At 66.7% G+C, this 17,929-nt stretch overlaps 2 protein-coding genes across 6 annotated transcripts; one reads left to right on the top strand and one right to left on the bottom strand.

The window, feature by feature from the left end:
• Positions 1–27: 27 nt before the first annotated feature.
• On the bottom strand, positions 28–8,016 carry EXTL1 (exostosin like glycosyltransferase 1). 4 transcript variants are annotated; one of them, XM_087760851.1, is made up of 12 exons: positions 7,530–8,012; positions 6,051–7,326; positions 2,835–2,928; positions 2,652–2,759; positions 2,106–2,225; positions 1,895–2,027; positions 1,697–1,815; positions 1,240–1,335; positions 1,053–1,139; positions 680–840; positions 434–605; positions 28–352 (listed from the first exon to the last, which is right to left on the bottom strand). In XM_087760851.1, exons 2-12 carry the CDS (start codon positions 6,983–6,985, stop codon positions 167–169), a joined length of 2,211 nt encoding a protein of 736 aa, XP_087616977.1. In that variant the 5' UTR covers positions 6,986–7,326; positions 7,530–8,012; the 3' UTR covers positions 28–166. The 4 variants fall into 4 exon arrangements, with proteins under 4 accessions (XP_087616977.1, XP_087616978.1, XP_087616975.1 ...); XM_087760852.1 differs by having other exon boundaries at positions 28–244; XM_087760849.1 differs by having other exon boundaries at positions 28–605; positions 7,530–8,016.
• Positions 8,017–8,855: 839 nt separating this feature from the next.
• On the top strand, positions 8,856–14,643 carry PAFAH2 (platelet activating factor acetylhydrolase 2). Of its 2 annotated transcripts, none has more exons than XM_087760892.1 (11): positions 8,856–8,989; positions 10,693–10,798; positions 10,958–11,108; positions 11,321–11,417; positions 11,576–11,644; positions 11,820–11,934; positions 12,744–12,857; positions 13,250–13,341; positions 13,456–13,626; positions 13,746–13,894; positions 14,119–14,643. In XM_087760892.1, exons 2-11 carry the CDS (start codon positions 10,709–10,711, stop codon positions 14,211–14,213), a joined length of 1,143 nt encoding a protein of 380 aa, XP_087617018.1. In that variant the 5' UTR covers positions 8,856–8,989; positions 10,693–10,708; the 3' UTR covers positions 14,214–14,643. The 2 variants fall into 2 exon arrangements, with proteins under 2 accessions (XP_087617018.1, XP_087617019.1); XM_087760893.1 differs by lacking the exon at positions 8,856–8,989 and adding an exon at positions 9,720–9,754.
• The last annotated feature ends 3,286 nt before the right edge of the window (positions 14,644–17,929 follow it).

Below are 17,929 nucleotides of genomic sequence, written 5' to 3'. Positions count from 1 at the left end.
TCCTACAGCCACGGGCCGGACTCTGCCTCTCCACCCTCCTTTATTGTACTGGTAAAACCCAATAACGAGTAAAACCCCATCAGCAGCCACCGCCTGCCCTGGGAGGGCTCTGTGCAGCAGGAATGGGGCGCCCGGGGCCGGCCCCAGCCCCGATCCCCAGCAACCCTCAGGGTTTCTCCAAGCGTGGGTACTTCTTGCGCAGGACGGAGACCTGGTCCTTGAAGAGGACGGGGTCGAGGCGCAGCTGGGAGGACACGAGGGGCATGTAGCCGAACCAGTCTGCCAACTGGTTGAGGCAGTCCTGCTGCTGGGAGAAACGCCGGCCGCCAGCCGCCCCCGCCGTGCCCTTCACCTTGGCAGGAGGGGAGCGCAGGGGTGAGGGGCTCCGCTCCCTGGCTGGGGGGGTCCCCACATCCCCCCCCTCGCACGCTACCTGCTGGGGCACGGCCTCCTTGTGCTGCTTCCGCTGCGTGACCTTGATGGGCGGCAGCTTGGTGACGGCGGCCACAAGGACGTTCATCAGGATGTCCTCGCAGGCGGCCAGGCCGTCCACCAGCTCCCGCAGCCCCGCCGGCAGGTACTCCGTGAAGAGGCTGTGGTAATACCTGGGGAGGGAGCAGGGTGGGGGGCAGGATGCGGCCGAGCCCCCCGCCCCGCCGGCCCCTCCCCGGCCGGGTACCTGTGGTAGAAGGCGGCGGCGGTGAGGACGATGGAGAGCTCGTTGGTCCACCTGGAGGTGTAGCCCCAGCGCCGCTGCTCGGCGTCCCAGAAGTGGCTCTGCGTGGGGAAGCCCACGATGCGCTCGGGGAAGCTGCGCCACACCACAAAGGCAAAGTCCACCTGGGACGGGATGGGGGACAGTGTCACCGGGCTGCGGGGACCTGCGGGAGGGGGCTCTGCGCCGCCCCTGCCTTCCCCCGGCGGTGTGCCCTGGGCGCGGGGACAGCGGCACCGCTCCCTGCCACGCAGTGACCACTGAGCAGCCTTCCTGGCTTGGCATGGGGCTTGCCCCAGCTCCACGGAGCCGGGGACCGCGGCACCCATGGCCTCACCTCGCTGGTCGAGAGGCTGGTGTGCTCGTCCAGGCTCAACACGGCGTCCGTCTGGATGGCAGCGTAGGGGAAGAAGCGGTCGCTGAGCTACGGGGGAGGTGAAAGACAGGTTGGGATGTGCCATGGGGTGGGTGCCTGGCTCCCTGCCCGTGTCCTGACTCCCTGCCTGCATCCCGGCTCCTCTCACCTTCCTCCTGCCCTGGATGATGGTCAGAGGCACGGTGGTCTGGGGCCATTTCCCACTCGGTGGCGGGGGCTTCTCGCAGCTCCACAGCACCAGGATCTGCAGGGGGGAGGACCAGTGTGTCCGGGGGTGTTTGGCCGGGCTGACCCGTCGGGGTGTGTTGGTGCATCGGTGTTCGCAGGGTGGCCAGGGCTGAGCCCCCCCAGCACCGCAGCGGGACCTGCTCCAACCCAGCTCACCCCAAAACCATCTCACGGTGGTCTGGACCACGATAAACCCGCAGGTGGTCCCACCTCCGTCCCAGCGGGCTGGGGGGCAGCTCTGCCCACCCAAGTGCGACACCGTCAGCCACCCCCTCCCACCCCCAACCCCCCCTTTGCCCTTCCCAGCCCGTGGGACCCTGCCCCATCCCTCCCGCTGCCCCCCTGGGAGCTGCACTGAGCGGCGCGGGGCTCAGCACCTGAGCGCAGTACTGGGACACGGAGACGGCCTGGATGAGCCTGAGGATGGGCTGGGAGAGGGAGCCGGATGGCGAGATGGCCCGGATGAGAGCCGTGAACTTCTCGGAAGGGCTGGAGCCTGAAAAAGGCAGGGAGAGGATACGTGTTGTGGCATGCACTGAGTTTGCCGTGCTCAGCCAGGGCAGGCGGGGTCCTACCGTGCTGCAGGTAGTAGAAAGGAAAGTCCCCGAGGTGGGTGGAGAAGCCAGGCAGGGCCAGGAGCCCCCCGGGCAGCGTGTTCCAGAGGAAGCGGGAACGGGAGCGGTGTGGGAGCAGCCGGTCCTTGATGATCTGCCAGAGGCCGGAGGGATGCTCTCAGCACCGCGGCTGTGACCCTGGGGGCTGGGGGGTCCGGGGCAGGGGGCTCACCTCCAGTGTGGTGTGCACGATCTTGTCGACGGAGGAGAAGTACGCGTCCCACAGGACCTGGGTCTGCTGCTGGAAAGCCAGCACGCGCTCGGGGTGGATGCAGCGGACGGCGGAGGGGATCTGTGGCGGCGGGGGGGAGCTGGTTTCTCACCTCGGCCCCCCCAGCCCCCCGGCGGGGTTGCCTTGCCTCCGTGACCTCCGTGCCATCCCGAGGGACACCCCGTGCCCAAGGATGCTGTGCCACCACCCCACTGCGGCTCTGCCACCTCCTCTCCCTGGAGCGGGATCTGGCCCAGGACCCCCCAGGGCTTTGGGTTTGTGGAGGCGCTCAGCACCCCTCCGAGATGGACGATGCCCCAGGGCTGCGGCTGGGATGGGATCCCCTGCTCTGGGCTGGATGAGACCTCCCTGCATCCACCCACGGGAGGGCTGCCAGGCTCGGCTGCGGGGGTTTCACCCCCAAGCTTGACTGGGGGTCCACCACTGCTGGTGTCACTACGGGGAGGTCCCTTGTGTCCGGCATGGGGCAGGATGCGGCCGTGGTACCTGCAGCAGCAACCTCTCATTGCCCACGACAGCAGCTTTGCCCCAGTCGATGGCCTCGGCGAAGGGCAGCTCCCAGCCGTCGCTCAGCAGCACGGGGATGCAGGCGGCCTGCGGCAGGACCCCACACGGGCTGGGACAGAGCCCCCGGCCCCCGGCGTGGGGTCCCCCCCCGCCGCCCCGTACCTGCAGTGCCTCCAGAAAGCGGAAGGAGCCCAGGCGCCTGCCCCGGGGCACGATGCAGAAGGTGGAGTTGTGCAGCAGCTCCTGGTAGTTGAACCTGGGATGGGAGATGGGGTGGGGGTCAGGCACGGCCCCCTCCCAACCGTGACCATCCCGGGGGGTCTCGCTGGCACCTGGCAAGGCTGAGCATCCCTCCCGGAGGGCACAGGGCCAGCCCAGGGAAGCGTTAGGATTGATCAGGGCTGGTTTTGGCTCTGAACAGCCCTGGCTCCGCGGGGCTGGTGGAGCAGAGATGCCCTGGGTGATGGAGGGACGTGTCCACAGTCAGAAAGGGAACCTGTGGCAGAGTCAGGAACCAAATTCAGCTCAAAGAGGGGGGTCAGGATGGGACCCCAGTGCCCAGGCAGCGCTTGGCTTTCCATGGTGTTACCCAGCTCCCTCCACCTGCCTGTGACGAAACCCCAGGCAAAGCCAGCGCCCGAAGCGCCGAGCCCAAAACTGGGATGACTCCTCTGCCGTGCCCAGACTTGCTGGGCAGGACCAGCCCTGCCTTCCCCGGCAGCGTTTCGGCAGGGGCAGAGGATCGGCTGCCCGCAGGGGCGCAGGCAGCGTGCCCCCCCCGGGCCAGGCTCACGCCATGGGGCTATGAAAGCCCCTTCTGTGCGGCCGGTGGGGAGAGGCGCGTCCGCTGCCGGGTCTCTGCGACCGCGCCGGAAAATCCAATATTGACATTAGGTCGGGACAGACCCCGTCTGTTCCTGCCCATGAGGAGGGAGGGACGGGGCAGCCGGGTCCTGGATGGTCCGGGGGGGACGCGCGTGGTCCAGCCGGGGGGGGCTGCGAGGCCAAAGGGCTGCTTGAAATGTGCTGGTCCCCAGGGGAAGGGTCCCCCTGCGGTGGGGATGTGGGGCTGGTGCCAACCTGGGCATTGAGGACGTGTCCCCTCCATGGGTGCTGAAGCCCCCTGGAGCATCCCGGCGCCCCGGGATGTGGGAAATCAGCCCCAAGGCACAAAGTTTTATGATCAAAGCCTGCCTCTGGATGAACCACCCCACCGTCTCCAATGGATGCCAAAAACCCCACGAGCGCACCCTGCCCCGTGGACACCCCAGCTCCTGGCTGAGCGACCCGCCGGAGGGGCGCGGGCGGCTCAGGCAGGGCCCAGACCCCCCATGAAGGCGCAGCAACGACGGCCACATCCCCGGGGCCGGACGCTGCCGGCGCTCGCCCTCGGGGCAGCCCCTGCTCCTCTGGGACCCCAGCCCGGCCATGACCACCAGCGCCTCTGCGGGACCATTCCCACTGCCGGGCTGGGCGGGCAGCAGGATGCGTCCCAGGAGGCAGAGCAGCCGCGGGCAGCCTCCCCTCGCAGGCAGCCGTCGCGGGGAGGCTGGCGCCGGCCGGGCTGCGGGCCCAAAACCTCCCGATGGAAATACTTTGCTCCTGACGCGCTGCGGTTTCCGGGTAATCACGCCGTCAGGGCTTCCTTGTTTTGTTGGGAGCTGGGATGGCCGCCCGCCGCGCTCCCTCCATGGCCCCTCCATGGCTCCGGCCAGGCACGGTGCCGCCGGGGGACCTGTTGGCTCCAGAGAGCCTTTCCCAACCCGCTTGCTTTAAACCTGGGGCAGCCCGCAGCGGGGCCGGACCGCAGTGCTGCTACAAGCCGCCCTTTATCCGGGCACAGAACCGGTTTGTTCCAGGCAGCCCCCCGGGTGCGAGGAGGGTGATGGAGCCCCCAGCAAGGCCTTCCTCTGCTCCCCGTGCTGCCCTCCGCCGCCCTGAGCAAACGGGGACGTCCCCAATGCACCGGGCGAATGGGGCAGCTGGGGTCTCGCTTTGCCAACCGTGGTGCGTCCCCTCCCCGCTGGCCAGTCCCCATCGCCACTCTGCCACTGTCCCAGCCCCGGGTCTGGGGACATCTTCTCCTGGGGCAGGAGGGCATAAACCCCCCACGCGAGGCTGGCAGAGCTGGCCTGGTGCCATGGAGGCGTCAATGGCTTTTTGCCCGGGGGTCCCATGGGGACTAGCAGGATGGAGGAGGCTTGGGGTCACGCACAAGCGCGCTGCCCTGCGCCACGTGTTCCCTGTCTATCTGCTGCCTAAAGCCGTCCTGGGCGAGGTGCAAATCTCCCTGTACTTGCAAACAGCATTAGGGGATTACCTGGGCCGGCGGGAGGGGGATTTCCCGTCCCACCACCCCTCTGCACAGCGCGGGGCTGACCTTGGGCCCCCCGGCCCGCCAGCCCGCAGCATCTCCCACCGTCCTGCAATGCCCCATCCCCAAAACGGCTCCGCCGCAGGGGCTGACCCTGCCGGGCCGGTGGCACCCATCGGATGGGGCCACGCGGTGCCCGAGCCACCCCAAAGCCCCGGTTAATCCCAGTGCCCGCAGCACCCCAGCTCCACTTTTACCTCCCGGCACCTCCTAAGACGCTTTGAGGATGATGCCCAACGTGGCCTCTCCCCATCTGCTCTCTGGCCGGGTGGCTGCGGGGTGTCCCCAGGCAGCGGGACGGGGACCTGCCCATCGCTGGCAGGACGGGGTCTGTGCTTACCAGCGCTGGAGCAGGCAGCTGGTGACGGGTCGCAAGCAGCGGGACAGGGAGGCGAGGAGCCGGCGTGCGTCCCCGCAGCATGGAGCCCCCCCAAACTCTCAGAACTTCTTCCCCCCCAGTTTTTCCGCTAAGGTCTATCCCACACTGCTGCCACCACCCCCATTTGTGAGGGGGAACATGGGGGACCCCCCACCCCCCCACGTCCGGGTGACCTCGGGGCCGCCCACGCCGGGATGCCCAATCCCACCAGTTTTGCGGGATTTTTAGCGGAGCCAGTGAGGGGTGGATGCTTGGGCTCATCTCCAAGATAAACATTTATGTTAGGGGAGGGCAGGAGGGGGGAGAAGAAAAGCATCGTTCATCAGCGTTAGGAAAAAGGGAAATTGTATTAGAGGCAGCCGCGGCGATTGCAGATAAGAGCCGCTCTCGCCAGATTACTCGAACTTTAATACAGAACAGGAAAGCCCTGAACAACCAGCGCCTCGCTCCCCACTAGGGAAATGAAACCCTCATCTCTTTCGGGAGAGCCCAAAGCTTTCCGCCCTCCCCACGCCTGGAGGCCCGGCCACCGCAGACGGGCACGGCTGCACCCCGCAGAGGGGCAGGAACATTTGCGGGGTGTTCCCCCCACCAGGCCCCCTTGCCCACCGCGTCTCTGACTCACTTTTCGTAGTCGACGTTGTCCTTGTCGCAGCGCGTGTCCTTGTGCTTCTCCCAGTCCTTGCCGTGCTTGCAGGTGGTGAGGGAGACGATGTCCTGCCCGTTGTGGATGTGGTGCAACGCGTTCCTGGTGCTGGAGCCGATGCCGGTCAGGTACCGCTTCCCCTTGAACACCAACAAGTATTTCTTCTTCAGACGGATCGAGTCCTGATACAACCACCCCCTCTCCCCGCCGCGCTGCGGGTGGTCCTTGGAGAAGAGAGGGATGGAGATGTCGAAGCCGGGCCTGAAGTTCTCGGTGTAGAAGCTGGCTTTGGCCAGGATGGCCTGGCCGATATCGAAGCCCAGGTCCTCGGTGTAATCGGGCCAGGTGCCCGAGTAGAGGTTGAAGATGAGGTGGTTACGGCCGCTGTTCCAGAGCGGGAAGCCGCGGATTTTCTCATCGACGTTACGGACGTATTGACCTGAGAGATGGTCGCGGTCCAGCGTGTCGATGCTGAGGATGAAGAGGCAGGCTTCCTCGGGGTTCGGGGTGTAGTAGCGTGAGCGCTCGATGGAGGTGAGGATTTTGCTGTAACTCTCCGAGAGGGGCTGGTCCCTCTCCCGGGGGTAGGTGAAGACTTTGAAGCCGTGCTTCTCGCACCTGGAGAAGTCGAAGCAGGTTTCCATCCGGCATCTGCTGTTCTTGTAGACGCTCAGCCACGCTGCCTGCCGTGCCCGGGGCGATGGCAGCGAGGGGTCCCCATCGCTCTGGAGCTCTTCGGGGTCCGCAAAGCTTTTGAGGAGGGACCGATCCGTCCAGCGGGGCCAGTTCCTCCGGGCTTCGGCTTTTCTCCCGGAAAAAAAAGCAAAACGGAGCAGCTGGTCTCCTCCAAAGAAGAAAAGCAGGAGCCAAGAGGCAAGGAAAGTCAGGAAAATGTATTTCTTCCTGGTCTGCATAGGTTCATGCACGGCCCCGGCTCCTCATCGGGCTCCGAAGTCTGGGCGAAAGGCCGACGTCCCGAACCCCAGGCGGGCGGTGGGATGGCTCCCCGTCCCCAGGGATTGCCCCGTGGCCCTTGCAGCCCACAGGAGCGTGGGTGAACCCCGCGGTCCTCTTGCTGCCCCCTCCGACCAGGGCTGCGCTGGCTTTTCGAGGCCGTTCCTCTCTCCGGCTGCGGAGCAGAGCTCGGTGCAGCGGCGTCCCGCTCCCTTCCCTCCGGCGCAGCGTTTACTTCTTCGCTGGGCCCCCGTGCCGCGACAATGACAATTCCATCGCCGCTTGGCCCAGCTTCAAATCCCTGGCGAAGGGGAGAGGTCACGCCGTCGCTGTCGCCGTCCTGCCGCCGCCAGCCCCGTCACCGCAAGCGGCTCCCCGCGTCCCCGCGGCGGGACCCCCCTTCCCCAAACCCCTCCTGGGAATAAACCTCCCGCTGCCCCCGGAGCCCCCGTCTCTCGCCAACCTGCTCCTTCCCCGCCGCCAAGCCCGCTCCCCCCGCGGTACCTTCGGGGACGCGCAGCTCCGGGGGGCTTTCGGGCCGCCGCGCCCCGCCGCCTCGACGCGCGGCTCCCCGCGGCCCCGGGCCGCATCCCCGCCGGGGCAGGCGGCGGAGCAGCCGCCGGAGCAGCCGCCGTGCCGCCCTGCCCGGGCCCTCCCCGCCCGGGGCGCGGAGGAGCCGCTGCCGCTGCGGGAGGCTCCGCGCAGCCCTGCTCCGGGGAGCGCCTGGCTGGGGGGGTGTCCCCTCCTTGTCACCTTGTCCGTCTGTCCCTGCCTCGGGCTGTCTGTCCCCGTGTCCCCCCCCGGCTGCCTGTGCAACACCCCGGCTGCCTGCACCCCTCGTGGCTGCCTGTCGCCGTGTCAGGCCGCCTGTCCCCCCCGCCCGCGGCTGGCTGTCCCCTGTCCGTCTGTGTCCCCCGCCCCTAGGGCTGGCTGTCCCCTGTCCGTCTGTCCGTCCCCCCTCCCGGGGCTGGCTGTCCCCTGTCCGTCCGTCCCCCGGGGCTGGCTGTCCCCTGTCCGTCTGTGTCCCCCCCCCGGGGCTGGCTGTCCCCTGTCCGTCTGTCCGTCCCCCCCGGGGCTGCCCGTCACCCCCCCCAGCCCCGGTGCCCCCGGTCCCTCCCCGGCCGCGGCCCCCGCCCGCCGCTGTCACCCCGCGTTCCCACCCTCACCGCCCTCGCCCCTTGGCCCCGCCCACCCGCCTCCCATTGGCCATCCGGGCGCCCCGTGGGCGTGGCCCGAGCCGGCCAGCGGCCACGCCCCGCGGAGCCCCCCCCTGCGGCGCCTTCCCATTGGCCGCTGGCCGGGGGTTCTCCGCGCGCCCGGGGTGGGGTGGGCGGGGGGCACAGGGGCTCCGCAGGGTCCCTGCGCCGCCCGCCCGCGGTGGGACCCCACGCGAGGGGCGTCCCACGTCCCGTGTCACCACTCGCCTCGCTGCTCGCGGGGGCGTCCGGTGCCGGGGAGCCCCGAGGGGGACCTCCGAAGGGACGGGGCAGCTATAGGGAAGCAACGGGGCCACGACGGGGCAGCGATGGGGAGCAGGGAGCGGACAGAAACACGGCTGGGGCCGCCTCCACCCGTGACAGCCCCACGCTGCGGCGACACCCGCGGTCACAGCGCGGGGCGGGAGGGACCAGCCCTTCTGCAGCCCGGCGGCTCCTGCCTAAGCCAAACCCGGCTCCAGACCCCTCCGCGCACGGGAGCACGGCGCGAAGCCGGGGCCGGGCTGCGGGGGCCGCCCTCCCTCCCGCGGGGCAGGGACGGGGCCCGGCCCGGCCGCCCCAGAGGAGCCCGGCGTGGGCGGGAGCGGGCAGCGGCGGCAGGTCCGGGCTCGCCTCTCCCGCCCTGCCCCGGCATCCCCGGCCGCGCCAGCCGCCCCCCGCCTGCCCCGCCGGCCGGGCAAGCCGGGACGCGACGGGGCGCTGGATCCCATCCGTGGGTGTAACAACCTGGCCGGCCTCAGCCTGCAGGTGGGCCAGCTCCCGGGCTGGGTGGGTGCCCGGCACAGGTCAGGGTGCCGGCAGCCCCGGGCGAGAAGGCGCCGAGCACCCCAGGGTGGCCGTGCTGGTCGGTATGGGCTGGGGTCCCCCTCTCCCTGCCCCGGCAGCCGGGTGGGACCCAGGGGACGCACACCGAGTGACGGGGCCCACCCCGTGCCTCAGTTTCCCCCTGCACCCAGGGGACCACGCTGGGGAGCCCGGCACGGGCCCGTGTGCGCAGCAGCTCGGCAGGGACGTTTTTTACCAAATCTTGGGATATTTATTTGCCGGGCCTGGCCGGCTCGGCCCCGCGGGGAGTTAATCCCCGGCCGCGGAGGGGATTACCGCGGGCCCGAGCCGCCTTAGCGGCAGAAAGCGGATTAACCGAAGGACGGGGAGGTGGGGACGGGCAGCGGGGGCCCTGGGGCACTGCTGGGGCTCGGGGGGGACACGGGGACAGTCCCCAGCCCCGGGGGCAGGAACCCGGCTGGGGCGCAGACAGGGGCAGGGCAGCCCCGGGGTCAGGGTGCTGCCCATGGGCACGGCCCCCCACGGGGGGCCTCAGCTGCAATGGGAGGACTGGGAGCTGCGGTTTTGCACTGGTGGGACTGGGAGCTGTGATGTTGCACTGGGGGCACTGGGAGCTGTGTCCTGTACTGGTGCTACTGGGAGCTGTAGTCCACGTGCAGGGGTGGCACTAGGAGCTGTAGTGCACGGCACACTGGTGCGTGCTGGGAGCTACGACCCGGTGCACTGGTGAATGCGGGGGGGACTGGGGAGGGGGGAATGGGAGATACTGGGTGCTGGGTGGGGGGTGCTGGGAGCTGGGGGGCGCAGAAGGAAACTGGGAGCTGGGGGAGCCCTGGGAGCTGCGGGGGGGGGGGGCACTGGGAGCCGCAGGGGGAGCTGGGGGGGGCACTGGGAGCTCTTGGGGAGCACGGGGAGCCGAGGGTGGAGCTGGGGGGCACTGGGAGCTGGGAGGAGGACTGGGAGCTGCGATGGTAACTGGGGGCGCTGGGGGGAGCACTGGGGGCTGCGGGGAGGGCTCTGGGAGCACTGGGATCTGTAGTTCAGCTGGGGATACTGGGAGGTGTAGTCCGGGGACCCAGCGCATACTGGGAGGTGTGGTCCCAGGCCAGGGCCATGCTGGGAGTTGTGGTTCCCCAGCCCCGGGAGCTGTAGTTCTGCACGGGGGGTGCGGGGCTCTGTCCCCCCGTGTCTTCAGTGGCTCCCGTGGGCGCCCAGGGCTGGCCGGCGGCCACGTCAGCCCCGCGCTGACCCCTTGCTCGCACATCGCCTCTGCCCCCAGCTCTGCGGCGTCTGGCCGTGCGCCATCCCCAGCCCTCGGCACCCCGGGGCGCAGGGGGGACGGGGACGCTGCCCCGCAGCAGGGGAGCCGTGGGGCAGGTCCTGCTGAGCCCACCGCCCCGTCAGCCCCACCGCCCCGCCCGCAGCGCCCGGAGAGGAACCGGGGGGTTCATCCCTGAGCAGCCCCAAGGGTCTTCGTGCGTGGGAATTCGGTGGGGTGGGAATTGGGCACCTGGTTTTTCCTCTTGCTGCGGGTGCGTTTGCTGGCGCCATGCTGGGGGGGATGCCTGGGGTCTGGGCAACGGGAGAGGGATGGGGGGAGCAGGAGGGATGGAGTCGGCGTCCCCCGGATGGGGAACGGACCCTGACGCCATGCCTCTGCCTAGGCTTGGCCGCGGCAGCATGGGGGGGACGCAGTCGCTGGCGCTGCCCCTGGGGAAGGGACCTCACCTCGTGGGCTGCACGGACGTCATGGTGGGCCACACACGGCAGGTACGGGACGGGGACAGGGATGGGGACGGGGACAGGCTTCTACGCACAGCAGGGTGGCTGCAGCCAGCTGGGATTTGCAAAGGCTGAGCTCACCGAGGACACGGCCACCGCTGCTCTGCACAGTCCCCGCCGTGTCCCCTGTTCCCCTCTCTCCTGCAGGGGCTCTTCCTCCGCCTCTTCTACCCCTGCCTGCCCCGGGCAGGGGCCGAGCGGCCACTCTGGATCCCACGCTACGAGTACTGTGGCGGGCTGGCCGACTTCGCCCACCGCAGCCGGCGCTGGTGCGCACCCCTGCTCAGCGTCACCGTTGGTAAGGGGGTGGCCAGCACCCTGTCCCCCATCCCGGGTGCTCCCCCGTCCCCTGGGCATCCGCTCCCTTAGCGGGGTTCAGGGACACCAAGCCCGTCCCATCTGCGCTCAGGGGAGCTGGGTGGCAGGGATGGCGCCGAGCAGGGACCCGCTGCAGCAGCAGTGTCCCAGTGCCGTCTCCCGCCTTTTCCTGGGGGTTTCCCTTCCCCACAGGCTCCTGCAGAGTGCCGGTGAGCTGGAACGGGCCTTTCAAGCCCTGCAGCAGCGGGTACCCACTCATCATCTTCTCCCACGGCCTGGGAGCCTTTCGGTAGGACGGTCCCCGAGCAGGACTGGGGGTGCTGAGCCCCTGCTCAGGGCTGGAGCCAGGATGGGGACCCGGGTGTCCTGGGCCCCCCGGGGCGCCGCTCGGACCTGCCTTGCGCTGGCGGGGCAGCCCTGACCCCGCTCCCCCCGGCTCCCTGGCAGCACCCTGTACTCCTCGGTCTGCTCGGAGCTGGCGTCCTGGGGCTTCGCAGTGGCGGTGCTGGAGCACAGGTGGGTGCCCCCGTCCCCACCAAGTTTGGCAGCCGTGAGGGGCAAGCGATCCTGCCGGCGCCTCCGACGCGGCTCCCCGTCCGCCAGCCGGGCAGGACGGGGCTGGCGGGGCATCGTGCCCCGGGGAGCTGCCGGTGCCCCCGGCGACGCGCTGCCTGCCCTCCTGCCGCCGCAGGGACCGTTCTGCCTGCCTGACGTATTTCTGCACGGCGGAGGCTGGGAGGGAGGAGTGGATCCCCTACCGACGGGTGCCCCAAGGGCAGAAGGAGTTTTATTTCCGAAACAAGCAGGTACCAGGGTGGGGGGTTAAGGGTGGGCACCCCGGGGAGGCGTCAGATCCCTCCTGCAAGCCGAGCTGGCTGCCCGTCCCTGGGGCCTTCATCTCCTGCCCTTCCCAAACGTGTACCGCCGTGATGCTGGGGCTGCGCCTTCTCCTTGCAAGCTGAGAAAAATCTGTGCAACCTGTTTATCTCTGGTTCATGGGGTTTCTCTGTCTGGCTCCAGCTGAGCCCAGCAGGAGCCGGGCTGGGCTTTGCCGTGTCCCTGGACGCTTAACGTCACCTGCACTGCGGGCAGAGACGGGCTTTCTGCCCAGCCCAGCGCCACAGGCTGGCGAGGCTCCGGACCGGCTGCTGGGTTTGTTCACGCTCTGATTTTTGTCTCTCCGTGATTACCCCGGGCCAGCTGCTTGCTGGGGAGCAGGAAGGGATCCTGCTGAGCCAGGCTCCCCCTGCTCCTTTCTGCCTCCTTTAAAAGGACAACATCGAGTCGAGATTTGTCATAGAAAAGCTCTCTAGGAAACGTAGTGGTTGGAGGTGCTTTTGGCAGTCTTAAATCACCTCCCAGCCTCTTATTTTTGTGTATGCGCTGCCTCGCGGTGTGTTGCACAAACAAGGGCAACAGTTTTCATATAAAGATGAAGCCATGAGCCTGAACGTTGAGGGTGAATGAGAAATAAATTATAAATAGAGGGAAAGGTTGCGTCCGAGTGCTGCGGTTTTAGAGGGACGAGCCGGGGGGACGTCGGGGGAGGATCTGGCCCCAAACCTGCAGGGTTGGGAGCGGGGTTAACCAGGGAAGGGGCAACTCTCGCTCCCAGGTTCATCAAAGAGCGGAGGAATGTGTGCGAGCGCTCCGGCTCTTCAAGGACATCAGCAGTGGTAAATCTGTCCCGAACGTCCTTCACCAGGACTTTGATCTCTCTGTGCTGAAGGTATCGGGGTCTGTCTGTCCTGAAGGTATCGGGGTCTGTCTGTGCCGAAGGACCAGCCAGGGGGATTGTTTGGCTGATGGGGGGTCTGGGTGCCCTTTGCTGGCAGCATCAGTCCTTGTTCTGTGAGACTTTTCCTCTGGGACAAGCAGGGGCTTTGCGGAGCCACAGCCTTCTGCGTCTCAGCATCTTGGTGCCTCTCCTCCTTTTTCTCCTCCATGTGTGCCGGGGAAGCCGGGTCGCATTGCACCGGCGGTGAAAACGGGACACGGCATCCCTTGCAGAGGGCAGAGCAGCGGGGCTTTGCTGATCTTCCCTCGGTGTTTTCTTCCCTAATTAGGGACCTTCTGCAGCGAGGTTTGGGCACAGGCTCCTCAGCCTTCTCCTTTTTGCAGGACAGCGTTGATCTGACCAAAGTCGCCATCGTGGGCCATTCCTTCGGCGGGGTGACAGCAGTGCTGGCCTTGGTGAAAGAGCCCGCCTTCAGGTGAGCCGCAGCAGGGCCGAGGAGCTGCGGGAAGCTCCGGGGACACGCGGCTCATCCCGGTGGGAAGGGAAGCCGTGGCGTGGGCAGCAGCGCCGGGCGTCCATCCCGCTGCAGGTGCGCGGTGGCTCTCGACGCCTGGATGTTCCCCCTGGAGAACGCGCTGTACTCGGAGGTGCTCAAGCCCGTGCTCTTCATCAACACCGAGAAGTTCCAGACGCCAGAAAGCATTGCCAAAATGAAGAGGCTGAGCTCCAGAAACAGCCAGACGAAGATTATAACCATCCTGTGAGCCAGGGGCTGGGGCACCCACCCGCCGGTACCCTCCTGGGAGCACCTACGAGCTGTGTCCCAGCAGGAGGACCCCTCCCCAGCTCCCACTGACGCAGATCCCTTCCCTGTCCCAGGGGATCCGTGCACCAGAGCCAGACCGACTTCGCCTTTCTCACTGGGAATCTCATCAGCCGCATCTTGGGCATGAGGGGGACCCTCGACCCCTACAAGGCTCTGGACATCACCAGCCGGGCGGCTCTGGCCTTCCTGCAAAGGCATCTCAGTACGGCGCGGGGTGGCGGGTGCCTTGGCCGGGGGCTCGGGGGAGCGCGAGAGCTCCCCCACTTGCAGGGGGCTGCAGGGCAGCCGCTGCCTCCCGGGGCTTGGCTTTGGTGCTTCCCATCCCGCTGCACAAAGCAAAGGGGTCCAGTTGCTGCTCCTCCTTTATGCCCGGAGCCGGGCTGATAATCGCTGTGCTAACCCCGGCACCGTCTCTGCCCCGTGCAGACCTGGAAGAGGAGTTCGATCGATGGGACAACCTCCTCGAAGGCGTCGGAGACTCGGTGGTTCCAGAAGCGCCGTTCTGCCGCTCCAACCTGTAGCCTGCTCCGAGGTCGCTGGTGGGAGCGGGAAAGCGGCTGCTTCTTGTCTGAAATGAGCCATGCAGGAGCCAGCCTCCCAAGGGCAGGGGGACCCATGGGGAGAGCAGGACCTGGGGACCACGCTCATAAGATGTCTGGTGGCCGGGGTGCTGACCGAGCGTGCCAGGAGAGCCCTCCCTGCCCAAGCGCTGCCTGCAGTGGCTGCTGCCTGCAGTGAGGGCCGGGGGGCTAAGGGAATAAAATCCTCGGGGACAAAGACTGAGTTGGCTTCACTTGGGCCCGAGGCGAGACCCTTCTTGCACGCAGCGGGTAGGTGGGCATCACTCCCGCGCTGGGCCTGGCTGGATCTGCTGCAGCTGTGGCACATCTGGCAGGAGCAGGCAGGGGATTGTTCGCCGTGGGCTGGGGGTAGTTCAGCCACGGCCAAAAGAACCAGCGCAAAGAGATGCAGCAGCAGGGCTCCAAGCGCAAAGGTAATCAAAATCTTATCGTCATCCTGGAAAACTGGCCAGGTTGCTGACTCCACGCCTAAAATCTGGGGGAAAAAAGAAAAAGGGGAGGGCTGGAAGTATCTCTGAGCACCCCAGCAGCGCAGGAATGTGAAATGGGGACTGAGATCAGCCCCGGGGATGGAAGGAAAAGAGCCCAGCCTGGTTTTGCAGCATGAAGAGCAACGCTGCTGCAAACAGGCACGTGTTGGCGGTGGGAATAAGGCACTGTGGAAGTACCTACAGCACATTCCTGGGTAACACCAGAGACGTTGGAGCAAGGGGTGCTTTTTAAGGGGGGTCTGACCCTCAGCCATCCCGAAGCAGGGCTGAAGCCAGAGGGGCTGCACAGATTTACCCCACCGGAGACCCTCCCCAGGGTCCTCGCTGGCACCGCGGCCGGAGAGGCGGCAGGCGACCCTGGACACGCCGCCTCGGCAGCTGCTGGGAAGGTCTGGGCTCCTGGCACACCATCTGCTTTTGCATTGTCCCCGCTGCCGGCGCGGCATTCCTGCTGGGGGACGCGCGGGGGGACGGCAGCGGCAGCCCTGGCTTTGCTTCACCTCCTGCCATCGCAGAGAGAAGCTGCTGCAGACGACAGCGCCCGGTGCCGCGCGGAGGCAGGATTTCCTGGGCGCCGAGGCTGGAGGAGACGGGGTTTGGGCGGCACGTGCTATTCCTCACCCAGTGACAGCGGGTTAGCGGGCGCCAGCAAAGCCCTTCTCCCACGGGAAGAAAAGGGAATGGAAAAGCAGCATCTCACTCCTCCGGTGCCCGAATTGTTTGTGTCGCCGTGACGGCCATGTCCTCGCCTCGCTGGTGGCCCCCGGCCCCCCTTAGTCGAGCGCGAGTCCTCGGGCTGAGGACGCTCCGGGATTGCCTCGGGGGGACGGCGCGGCGCTCTGCAGCAGCAGGGAGGACATCTCTCAACGTCTCCTCCGCTCTCCAGTGACACAAAGGACTGACGTGAACGGGACCGCAAGACCCCGGTGCTTTTGAGCCTTCCAGATACTTGGGGTTTTTTTAATTGTTTTACACCTAAACCACCATCTCTAGCACTGGGAGCAGGCTGGGGTGTGGCAACCCAGGGAGCCTCAGGACCGCGCGGTTGCGATGCTGAGGGGGGGACGACACACGTTCAAGGTCGATGTATGCGATGAATCGTGTGGCTGAGCCGGGGGGGCAGAGCCCGTCAGGTCCCGTTTTAACAGTGAGAGACAGTGACTGGTGCAGAAATCAGATCCCATTTTCCTCCTCGAATTAGCACGGCTGGGGATCTGCGCTGGCAGCTACGGGCGAGCAGCCTGGTCGTGGCTCCGGCACGGCACAGCTGAGGCAGGCTATAAATTCTGCAAGACTTCTGTAAAGGCTTTCGGGAAGGGGGTGGCAGAAACCCACTGACCTCAGAGGGTGGCTCTGACATTCGTTAACCCTTCGGTTCACAGAAAGCTGCTTATTCCCATCCCCGGTGCGCGTGGGGCTGGGGACGAGAGGAGGCAGGCAAATGTCCTTCTGCCCGGCCCTGCATCCCGCCCCGGGGGCTGCTCCCCGCTCCCCAGCCGGTTCCTGCACCTTCTGTTCCCGGTTGCCTTTGTGCCGCTGGAGGAAAACCCCGCCAGAAGAGGAGAGTTCAGAAGAGCCCCAGGGTCACTCGGGCAGGGCAGACACCCTCTTTCCTCTGCTCCATCGGCCCCTCTCTGCTCTCCGCGGGATGTGGTGGTGCAGGAGCCCTCTCCGAGCATTTTCCTCCCTCATTGACTCGCTACATCTGCTTTAAAATCCAGCCCGGGGCCATCTCTGCAGTCAGGCTCCCCTTGGAAGCAGCACTTTCCTCCAGATCCCCATTACGTGCTCCAGCCTCGAGGCCGGAGGGAGCGTGCGTGAAAGATGCGGCACAAATCCCTGGTGTAGCAGGCGAGGAGGGTGTTTTCCACACATCCCAGCTTGCTTGGATTGCTTTGCTGGGCCTGAGAGGTCGGGAAGAAAGGAGCTGGGACAGCTCTGCCGGAGCCAGCGTTTCCCAGGCCACGGGCAGGGACAGAGCATCGTTCCCTGCCACCCGCCCAGGCCAGCGGCCGGAGGGGAGAGCCCTCCGGTATTTGGGGTGGCCCGGGCGGCTCCAGGCTTGCCTGTGCCACGCTGGCGGGTTTCTGGCACAAAGCAGGAGTTGAGGCTTAGCATGGTGTGCGATCTGCCAGGGCAGCCCGCCGGCCCCAGCTCTGGGTTGCCGTGTCCTTGCAACGCGGAGGTTCGGGTTTGGATGTGAACTCGCTGGGTTTTATACCCAGAAATCCCCCGTGTTTTATCCACAGGGGGACTTTGCTCCTCAGGGACGTGGGAAGGAAACACCGACGGCATTGCCTCGGGGGTCGGCACCCGGGGCACCTGCCTGCAGCCCGGCCGAGCCCTGCCCTGGAGGGCTGTGCGTTGGAAAGAGTTCACTTCCAGCCAAGCATTTCAATGTGTCTGATCTGCTTTAATATTCAAACCGTTGGCTTTAAAAATAAAAAAAAAAAAAGCTGCCCATTTATATTCCCCTCACAGCTGTGCTTGCAGCGTGGCTGGGGTATGAATGGATGCATTCCTCTTACCCACGGCTTATCTCCGCAGAGCAACCTCCGCTCTCGGACCGGCTTCGGCTTCAAGGCTTTCCACTCTCCGGGCTGAAATCCGACAGTGTCAGCACAGGCCCGGCTGGGAGCTCTTAGCATCTCAGAGCTGAGAGTCGTCTTCTCCTCCCCACCCCCAGTGCGTCCTGCCTCGGCTGCCTCCCTCCTGGGAAGCCCCTTCCAGCCGGCAGATCCCTCCCCATCCCGCCGCACACGCAGGCAGCAAACTGGAGTCACCAGCTCCAGCCTGCCGCAGCCTTTGCTGCCGCTCAGAAAAAAACCTCATTTACTCAATTGAAGCTTCCCTGTTGATTTAATTAATGCAAATTGAGACGTGTTAAAACCTCCTTGTAATTACCGTCACACTTACTGTCGTGGGGTTTTTTCCCTTTTTCTTGTATTTTTAAGGAAAATACTAAGGCCTGGGTTCACAACAGCTTAGGAGGGTCCGCGGCCCTGCAAGCTGAGCCCAGTGCATGCAGCGAGAACCGCACGAGCTCTAGTAGAGGAGCTCAGTGTCGGGCCGTGGGCTGCGATACCAGCCCTGAAAACCAGCGCGGATGCAGGTGCGGCGCTGACCCCGCTCCCAACCCCAACCCGGGCCGCAGCCGCCCGAGCA

Source organism: Nipponia nippon, unplaced genomic scaffold, assembly GCF_047370975.1.
Source record: "Nipponia nippon isolate SJK-2023a ecotype South Korea unplaced genomic scaffold, ASM4737097v1 scaffold_23, whole genome shotgun sequence".
Lineage (NCBI taxonomy): Eukaryota > Metazoa > Chordata > Aves > Pelecaniformes > Threskiornithidae > Nipponia > Nipponia nippon.
The sequence above is the reverse complement of the archived record's forward strand: the minus strand, read 5'-3'. Positions and strand labels throughout refer to the sequence as shown.